The 10796-nt window shown below is 42.7% G+C and overlaps 1 protein-coding gene across 6 annotated transcripts in view; it reads right to left on the bottom strand.

Moving 5' to 3' along the window:
• Nucleotides 1-9578: 9578 nt before the first annotated feature.
• DPF2 (double PHD fingers 2) overlaps nt 9579-10796 on the bottom strand; it is a 42322-nt gene continuing 41104 nt past the window's right edge. For all 6 annotated transcript variants that reach the window (XM_044269566.1, XM_044269567.1, XM_044269568.1 and 3 more), the window contains one exon: nt 9579-10733. In XM_044269566.1, the coding sequence (XP_044125501.1) occupies nt 10660-10733 (74 nt within the window). In that variant the 3' untranslated portion in view covers nt 9579-10659. The remainder of the gene's footprint in view (nt 10734-10796) is intronic.

The following is a 10796-nucleotide window of genomic DNA, read 5'->3' as shown; positions in this document are numbered from 1 at the left end:
TCTCGTTTAAAATGGCCACAGACTCGATCCGCCATCTAGGCATTAATCTCCCTGCTAACCCTAATCACCTTTTTAAACTTAACTACAAACCGTTACTTAGAACCGTTGAATCTAGCCTCCAGAAATGATCCCCCCTCCAGATTTCTTGGTTTGGTAGAATCAATGCCCTATAGATGGACATTCTACCCAAAAATCCTCTACCTGTTCCAGACAGTCCCCTGTAATATCCCTAACAGATTCTTTACCCAACTTCGGTCAATAGCCTCTCGGTTTATTTGGAATGGCTCCAGGGCTAGAGCGAGTTATAAAATTTTATCTAGAGCGAAGAGTTTCATGCATACTATAGAGCCTCCATTGCAAACTGTGTGTTGGACCTAATTCATAATCGTACCTTGAAACTCTGGGTAGACATAGAGCATACCCTTGCCCCGCATCTTGTGCCAGGGATCTTCTGGCTTTCGGGTACCACACAAAAAAAACGTCCTCCATACTCTTCGCTCTCCATTACTTCAAACACTGGCAAAGTCTTGGGGAAGATTTGCCTCCAAAATAAATCTAATCTCTGCACCAGGCCTGCTGACAGCTATTGCCGCTCATCCTGATCTACCCTCCTCTGTTAGAAACATGCCATCATTCCAGGCCTCTCCGCCTCCCCAGATCCTAATAAGAAATTTTTTAAGAATCAGGGCTTCAACCCCTTAGTGATCTACCACACATCTTTCTCAATTCTCCAAGTCGTTGGTTTCATTACCTCCAACTCCGCAGCTTTATAGGATCTCTGGCTCCCGGACTACAATTGTCCGCTCCTTTTGAAAAGCTTTGTGTGGCTACCACGGGTCCCTGTCATAGTATATCTTTGATTTATGGTCTGCTTGGTGCCGGGTAGATGGGGGATATTTCATTAACTGACCAGTTGTGAGATGTTGGATTTGTCTCTGGTTGGGAGAGTGAACGAGCGGACTCTTTATCTGCTGAACAATGGAACCGCTCCCTCTTATTTACACATAAATTGACTACATCTTGTCGTCTGCAAGAGTTGAATTATAAAATTCTCACACGTTGGTATAGGACTCCGGTCAAACTACATCAATTCTATCCATCGGTCCCCAACACCTGCTGGCGATGCCAAGCGGCAGTTTGATCTATGCTCCACATCTGGTGGGACTGCTCAGGGGTCACCCCCCCCCCCCCCCCCGTGGCAGGATATCTTTGCTCTTTACAATGCTCTATACCGGACTTCTATATCACCATCCTCTCTGATTGCTTTACTTTGTTTATCCAGGCAGATTTCTGCATGTCAAAAAAGGGGCTCTTAAAACATTTGTTCAGTCTACGAGGCAGATTATACCGCGCCCGTGGAAATCATCTGACAGTTTGCGGAGAGTCACGTGGGTACATGCCTTGGACGCATTGGTCCGAATGGAGGGGTTAGGGGCTGAGGCCCATAACCAAACCCAAATCTACACGCAGACCTGGGAGTCCTGGCTACAATTTAGGAGCTCCTCTCGTTTTCAAACCTGGTTAGATACAGGTGATTACACCTGACGACATCTCAGATATTCTCTCCAGGAGTCCCTCTCCCTCTTCCCTCCCCTGGTCTATTGTCTGCCTTTGTCTAGTTTTTTGTTTTTGTTTGTTGATTTCTTTTTGCTTCTATTTCTGAGCCACGATTCCAAAAGCACTATACTTGCCTTACTATTAATGTGTAAAATAGGTGTCCGACACGAGTGCTTGTTACATTAATTTCCAGCATATTTGGCTCATATAACATGCATTTTATGTCTCCTTTTTCTCCAATATAAGTGACTGCACAATATAAGACTCGAGATGACACGCCTTCTCCAGTTAAAGAGTTAACATGTTTTCAAGTCAGGGAATATCTTCTAAGATCACCCACAATCTCACAGGGAAACTTAGTCTCACAATGCCTGTTAATTTGGGAGGATTCTCCAGATTATTATGTCTCAAACTGTGCCTTGATTTGTGGATTGCGTTGTAATGCAATACTGTTAAACCACAGAAGCTCCTACCCTAAACTGGAAGGAGGTGGCATTTAATGTCTATAATGCTTTGTTTCTCTTGCTTTGTCCTTGCGTACAATAAAAAAGAGACTTAACAATAAAAAAACTTCCTAATATAATGGAGAACCAAAATCCACAAAATGTTCCTTTAATTCTGAGGCTGATATTCCAGTCACTCTTTAGCAGAACTCTAGAGTCACAAATGGGATATTTCTAAAGACTGCAGAATCAAGGTAATAAGTTAGAGCAGCAGTTAAATTATATTACCTGTTGTGCTCCAAAAAATGGATTAAATATGAAAAAAAAAACAAATTTTTAAATTTCACCTGTATTTTGCACTATTTATGTGAAACACCTAAAGTTGGGCTTTCTAAAAGCCATTTTGAATACCTTGAGGGATACAATTTTTAAAATGGGGTTATTTACGGGGTTTCTAATATATAGGCCTCTTAAAGCCACTTCAAAACTGAATTGGTCCCTAAATAAATAGGATTTGGAAAAATTCTTAAATTTGTAAAATCCCTAGTAAACTTATAAGTCCTCTAACGCCACCACCCCTAAACAAAACAAAAAAAAAAGTACTTTTTGTGTGGCATAACTACCTGTCTTAAAAGCATACATTTTTGTTATTTTTTTCTTTACATAAAAACACAAAGCGTAGCAACCCAAATTTGCCACTAACATAAAGTACAATAAGTCATTAAAAAAAAAAAACTGTCAGAATTGCTTGGATATGTAGCAGTGTTCCAAAGTTATTACCCCATATAGCAACATGTTCAATTTGAAAAATTGGGTTGCGCCTTTAAGGCCAAAATAGGCTTCGTCCTTAAGGAGTCAATTCAGCAGAAGATGCTAACCACACCCACTTTGCCACCCACTTTTCAAAGCTGGAGTGGTGTAAAAATGCAAACTATTGAAAAAAGTTGCACAAATAAGCCCAAAAAGTCACAATGCTCTATTTTCCAACTTTGAAGACAGAATTCTGGCGTGCAGAGCATTATAAATCACCCCCTTCCCCCCAGGTGTTGTGTATTCCTGATGGAGAGTAGTTTAGCCCTGAAAAGGATCTTCAATCACATTTTTCTTAGATTCAGGAAAAGTCTTAATTTACATTAATATCTCTGCTCTTTCTGACTTCAGTTGGATATGGAGTCATCTTACCAATGATTGATAGCATTCTCTGTGTAAGTGTGTATACACAGAAAGCTGTTAAGTCAATGATAGTTGAACACAGAGGTCGTCTTAAAGCAAATTTGTCACCCCATACCTTCCAACAAAGCCTTCTCCCTGAACAGATGTGCACTTTTCTGCCGATTCCAGGACACTTTGTGCCATCTTGATCCAAGGCTTCTATTCAGAGAAGTAACCCATGTTGGTTTATGCCAGTGAGCCTCTTGGTACAGCTAGGGCACTGATGTTGCACCCAGAAGCTCTGCTCCTTTTCCCTGCCAGCCTCACCTACCGTTTTGACTGATAGGCAGCGTAGATGTAATTGTGCAGCAGTGCTTTAAGCTCACACGCAGTACGGGGCTAGAGATCGCTGGGAAGAATACCATCTGCCTGGTGATCTCCAGCCCCATACTCCACATGAGCCGAACACACTGCCGCGAGAATTCAGGCCCAGGCACAATTCCATTTACACTGTCTGTCCCTTTCAGGCAAAGTGGTTGGTGTGCAGCTGGCAAGCAAAAGGATCAGAGCCTCTGGGTGCAACTGCAACACCCTCATTGTACCAAGGGGCTCATTAGCATAAACTATTTCTCTGAATAGAGGCCACAGATCAAGATGGCACAAAGTGTACTGGAATCAGCGGAGAAGCTCACATCTATACAGGGAGGTTTCGTTGGAAGGTATGGAGTGACAAATCCCCTTGAAGAGACTCTGTAGTCACAAAATGCAGGTCACATGTTCTAGAGCAGATTGATATCTAGTTTTGAGGAAAAAGATTCATGAAAATGTGAAACTTACACATTTATATCTCTTTTTCTGAACTTAAGATTGCTCCGTGTACAGCTAACAGTGACTGACAGCTCTCTGTATACACACTTACACAGAGAATGCCAATCACTGATAACACCTCCCGTGTACAACTCAAGTCAGAAAGAGCAGAGATTTAAATGTATAAATTACACGTTTTATGGAATATTTAATATTCATATCAGCTCCTCCCGCTCTATAACGTGCTGCCTACAGATTAATTTTATGCACTCATATATATATTCCACAGCACTTTATAGACATTAGCATCACACTGTCCCCAAAGGGTCTCACAATCTAAGTTCCCTACCAGTATGTCTTTGGAGTGTGGGAGGAAACCAGAATACCCGGAGTAAACGCATGCTAACACACAGAGAACATACAAACTCCATGCAGATGTTGTCCATGGTCGGATTGGAACCTAGGTTTCACTGCATTTCATGGTGACATGTTCCCTTCAAAGGATTCCTTCTGTATGTTTGAAAGTCCTATATACTCTCAAGAATAGTTTTTTCTTCACAAGTACAAACAAGAGCTGGGAATTTTAACTTCAGTTTTGAAAAAGAAGACCAGAAACGGTGCGACTCCCAGCAGAAGTTTCTCATTATACATACTGATAACACCTCTCACCAAGAAGTTAGACTAGTCATTTGAAGGATTTGTGCCACTTAAAAATAAGAAACCAAGTGGTTAAATTAACACAGGGCCAAGTAGCCTTCACTTAATTATTAAAGTCTTAAAATAGCACTGTTACCATAAATGTCCACAATTAGTGGCTTCAACAATGATTTAGATGCAGAGATGTTATACACATTTTCTGCTGGCCACTTCCTTCCAGATTATGTAATACAGATAAATCCACTACGATTAATTTTTCATTTTTGGGATTTAAAACCAGCAGCAATTGGAAAAAAGATAGAGAACCCAGCTCAGAGCATTTAATTCTTAATAAAGTAAAGCCACTCAGATTAAAACTGACCTGTTTCCTGTAACTTAGTAACTGAGTTTAATGTATTAAAGTAAGTTACATGTCAGTCACATAATCCAGTTAGTATTGGAGCTCAGGCTCTCCCAATGTGCTACCATGTTTAGTGCTCAGTCTTTCCTGCCAGATTCTTTCCTGGCTCTTGTAATTCCAGGGGCCGCCAAAATGTAAGAAATCCATAGCAACATCATTTTTGTCTCCTGTGTAATACTAGTACCTACCTGGTAGTTCTTTTAAATTACCTAGGTATTTAATTATTGCACATCTCACAGCCTATAAAGTACATTTTTAAAGGATGTATATAGACAATGCAGCTTCCAAAAAACAACAACAAAGTAATGCTCTAACAAACTGTGGCTCTCTAGTTGCACTACAAATCCTACCATGTCCTAGGATTTACAGCTGGAGACCACTGCGCTAAAGCATCAGTTCTCCAAAACAGAAAGCTTGCTGATATTTTTAACAAACCCACATTGAGCATCTGTAAAGGGCCAATTACACGGGGCGAGAATCTCCTAGATCAGTGATGCCCAACCTGCGGCCCGCAAAGCCGTGTCATGTGGCCAGCGCAGTGCGCGCTGCGAACAGCACAGGCAGGAAAGCGATGCTGCCTGTGCCTGCAATCTCCCCGCCCAGCTAACTTATTCATTGCACTTGCCTCTGTGAAATTGAAGAGAAGCGCCGTAATCTCGCACAGGCGCACTGGCAGATGCATCGAAGTGCGCATGCACCGTCTTCCTGGCCTCTGCCAGTGCAAGATTACGGCGCTTCTCTTCAATTTCACAGAGGCAAGTGTAGTGAATAAATTAGCTAGGAAGCGGCTCTGGGTGGGGGGGATATCTGTGGACGACACTGAAGGGGGATATCTGTGGACGACACTAAAGGGGGATATCTGTGGACGACACTGAAGGGGATCTAGGGAGGGGTGTGAGGATGTTGGGGTGGGAGGTCCTGGAGGGGTGTGAGCTCTGATAGGTATGTGGGGGTGGGAGATTCGGGAGGGGGGGGCCCGATAAATTTTTTTGATATGGGGCCCAGTCATTTCTAGCTGCGCCCCTGATTGTTAAGATTGGGCGGGCACTGGAGCAATAGAGCGCCCTGCTGTAGGAGAAGCCGGCGGGAGATGAAAGGAGGAGGGGCCTGATCCTGGTGGTGTCAAGCACACGGCGCAAGCATGGCAGTGGAGGATCTGACTGAAGCCTAAAGACCAGACATCAAGGTAGACCCGCAGAAGGTGACAGCGCAGTATGTGATGTATACATGTGTGTAATGTATGTAGTGCAGTGTGTGATCATCACATACATGTATACATCACATGCCCCCTCACAGTAATAATGCCAAGATATGTGCCCTCTTCACAGACGTAATGCTCACACATGCCCCCTCACAGTAGTTATGCCCAGATATGTGCCCCCTCACAGTAATAATGCCAAGATATGTGCCCTCTTCAGACGTAATGCTCACACATGCCCCCTCACAGTAATAATGCCAAGATATGTGCCCTCTTCAGACATAATGTTCACACAAGAGAAAATAGTCGGCACTCACTCAATTTTGCACGTTGCACGGGATAGGAAAAAATCCACGAATATTCAAGGAAGAATCCCAGCAGTCGTGTCTTCAATCAATCAATCGGTATTTATTTCAACAAAGAAATGTCCACAATCCTGGACGCGTTTCGGCTAGCATGCCTTCATCAACAGGTACAGATATACATAATGACCTCTATAAATACATGCATATGTTTTGAATTGTTTCTTTATATATATGTGATTGTGAAACTCAGTCTGAGACACAGACCCATTTATAGTGTTAATGATGGGTGTTTCTTTGTTAATTATGGACCCCTCCCATCATCTGGGTGGATAATAGGAGTAGGTGAGGTTCTCATAAGGGGAGGAGTATATTCTCTTATATAAACCAGGTCATTATGTATATCTGTACCTGTTGATGAAGGCATGCTAGCCGAAACGCGTCCAGGATTGTGGACATTTCTTTGTTGAAATAAATACCGATTGATTGATGACACGACTGCTGGGATTCTTCCTTAAATAATGTTCACACATGCCCCCTCACAGTAGTTATACCCTGATATGTGCCCTCCTCACAGTAGTTATTCCAGATATGTGCCCTCCTCACAGTAGTAATGCTCACACGTGCCCCATCACAGCATTTGCATTTCTTTCTGGCAAAGCTACCTGGTTCCGTTCCGGCCCACAAAATTTATACCAAGTCTAGTGCGGCCCTCAGATGAAAAATGGTTGGGCATCACTGTCCTAGATCATCGCAAATGTGTGCTCATAGTAACGCTTGTTAGCGATGATCTGGCGGTGCAAGACCTTTTTCATACAGCCGTGTGCTGGCTGGGCCCATGCTGCGGACCACAAATTGCAGTCCCCAACGCACGGCCACCGACTGTGGGGCAGCCACATGTGGATCGCGGACCTATTCACTTGAATGGGGTCCGCGATCCGTCCGTTCCGCAAAAAGATAGAACAAGTTCTATATTTTTGCGGAACAGAAGCACAGAACACCAAGGAAGCACTCTGTAGTGCAGTTCAAGTGAATGGGTCCGCCTCCGTAATGCACACAGCCTGTGCCCCGTGTATTGCAGGCCGGGCAACGGCCGTGTGCAAGAGGCCTAAATGCACCACAGATTACCTGATGAATGAACACAAAAATCCTCGTTTCCCGGTGGCAGATTGTGCTGTGTAAACACGATCTGCTGCAGGGAAACAATGAGTCAGTATGGGAAGAGCGATGGCTCTGGAGGAGATCAGTGAATGTAAATACAGCTGTCTCCTCCGCTAGCAGCCGGCAGATTGTCAGGAAGGAAGGCTTCCCTCCCGACAATCTGCTGTTACATCGCCCCGTGTAAAGGGACCTTTAGTGAAGGATTAGGGGTAGAAGAGTATGCGTTAGGCCCGGAGTCAGCATACTCCAGCATTACAGTCCTGTAAAACCACAACTCGTAGCCTGCACACTTGCTTGACTATTTTTATAACTCACAAAAGTAAATGGGGCATACTGGGAGTTTCACATCTACTGGAGTGCCGGAGGTTGCTGACCCATGTTAGGCGTTTCACACTGTGTGATGTACCTTCAAGACACCATCAAACAGCTTCCCACTGATGTCAATGGAAAATATGAGCCATAGCGCTCACATTTATAGGCCACCATTTAAAAAAAATGCTTTAGAAGTGGTATGTCACTGTTGTATCCCTCATTGAATTCAATGGGAAAGGGGTCAAATACATTGATGCGTTTTTGGTGGCCCTTTCACTGCCAAAAATACCTGTTCTGAAAGACCGATTACCTTCTGATCTGCCACTGTAGCCTTCAGCACGTGTATTTTGCTGTGTGATCAAAGCCTCATGTGTGAGATGACAAAAAGAAGCAGTGAAAAAGTACTTTGAGAGCAGCCTTAGCTACAATAAGTGAACACTGGCGTTTTGGCTTTCCGTTTGCGAGATCCGTTCAGGGCTCTCACAAGCGTCCAAAACGGATCAGTTTTGCCCTAATGCATTCTGAATGGAAAAGGATCCGCTCAGAATGCATCAGTTTGCCTCTGATCAGTCTCCATTCCGCTTTGGAGGCGGACACCAAAAAGCTGCTTGCAGTGTTTTGGTGTCCGTCTGACGAAACTAAGTCAAACGGATCCGTCCTGACACACAATGTAAGTCAATAGGGACGGATCTGTTTTCTATGACACAATCTGGAACAATAGAAAACGGATCAGTCCACCATTGACTTTCAGTGGTGTTCCAAGACAGATCCGTCTTGGCTATGTTAAAGATAATACAAACGGATCCGTTCTGAACGGATGCATGCGGTTGTATTATCTAAACGGATCTGTCTTTGCAGATGCATGACGGATCCGCACCAAACACGAGTGTGAAAGTAGCCTAAGACTGTGTACTGGGGTCACTACATCATCTGAAAAAACAAAAAGGTGTAAAAAGCACGTTAATCCTACATCCTGAAGGAACTTATTCCCGCATGTCATTAGTAGGTGAATCTTTTTTTCCAAAGCGTTCCCTCTAAGACATGCTCTAATATAAAGGGAGAACGAAAGACAATCTACAAACTCTAAAGGTTAACTGGCAATGTAAACCAGGGTATGAACCCACCCTCAGAGTGTTCATCCTACAGCTCCAGTTTTTGGCCTCTTTCACACATCAGTGAATCACGTATGTGCACTGCCCGTGTTCTCCATACACTTTGACTTGTGTGTATCAGTAGCTTTTCACAGACCTGAATGTGGTGACCCTGTGAAAACATGCCCACATTATAGTCTGTGGGTCACTGAAAACCTCAGACACAACACAGAAGTCAGACATGTTCGGTCCATGGGTTTCACGGATGGTTGCTAGGAGATGCTCTAGAAACCAATTTTCACAGATGAACCATCACAGCTGTCATCGGGGACATGTGGAAAACCCCCTGACCTCCAATATAGGAGCTTATGGAGGACTTTAGGATAATGCATCCAAGATGGACCCATTAAAACCAGACACATTAAAACCAGTAATTCTTTCAGTTTCCTTTAGGGTGCTTACCACTAGTACTTACAGTGAAAGTCAATGAGAACATGCTTGAATTTGCTTTAGAAAATACTTTTTATAGGCCAAAAATCAAAACTAAAATTCAAAACACTAAAGTAAACGGACGTTTCAAAAAACAGTTTTCACAATAGATTCCCTTTATTTCAATGGAATGGGATGAAAGGTCTAATGTGACACTTGCCCACTAAGAGCCCACGATCTTGTGCTAGATGCCACTTATTCTGGTGAACATGCAACATGAAGCAACATTTTTCAAACATTTTGACATGAGGACAAATCATAACTTGCTCACCATAAGAAAAAATATATATATATCTAGTTTACTAAATACAATGATTATTTTTTTTTAAGTTAAAATTTTCTATGCTATACTGATAACTGGATACTGAAATGGGAATTTAGATCTAAACGCCCATCAGCCACTTCCCCTTTAATCCAGGTATTTAAAAAAATATATATGTATACTCTAGAAAAATAATGAATATTGCAACGTCTTCCAATGCTGAAAGCATTTAGTTAGAGATAGAGTATAGCTTCCAGGCCCAGGAGATGCAGCAGATATGGCACTGGAAGGTTGTATATGTTGGGAAGAGGCTGACAGCTTTTAATAGTACTGATAAGTTAGTTGCAAATAATCATACACAAGTGTTCTCTCCCCCCATATATACCAGTTTGTCCTAGGGAAGGAAAACACCATACGGTATGTGTTTAAGTACCCCTTAAAGCCCAAGTTGAGGATCTATATACTGTACATGTATCTGTTTGAGCCTGTATTTCACACCTCTAAAATCTATATTAGGACTCGGGTGTCACCCCCTCAACTTTCAACATGCTTTTTCTCAGTCCTTGTAGGCCTGCACAGACTGGAGGAATCTCAGGCAGACTGTGAATGTGTTTAGTCTACTAATAACCAAAAATATGTTCAAAGAATGGCGACAGTTGGACGACACACTGTGCATATTTATGTGCGCACACATACATATACACAATTGTGGTTAAACAAAAAAAAAAATCATTTTTTTAAATCCATTTTATTCCACAAAGTGGTGTATGATCAGGTCCACAAGCTCTGCGGTGTTCCTCACCCTGTATTGTCTATTTGGGTAAAATGTCAGGAATTTTGGTTCTGATAAATAGATGCTTTGTCTTTAAGAAGAGCCAGGCACAAATGACAACTCCAGCTTCCTAAAAATACAAGGGAAAGCAATGTTTACTAGGTATCCTATTACAGTGGAAACAATAGTTATG

The sequence above is a fragment of the Bufo gargarizans genome, chromosome 10, assembly GCF_014858855.1.
Source record: "Bufo gargarizans isolate SCDJY-AF-19 chromosome 10, ASM1485885v1, whole genome shotgun sequence".
Lineage (NCBI taxonomy): Eukaryota > Metazoa > Chordata > Amphibia > Anura > Bufonidae > Bufo > Bufo gargarizans.
This window is presented reverse-complemented; position numbering and strand designations above follow the sequence as displayed.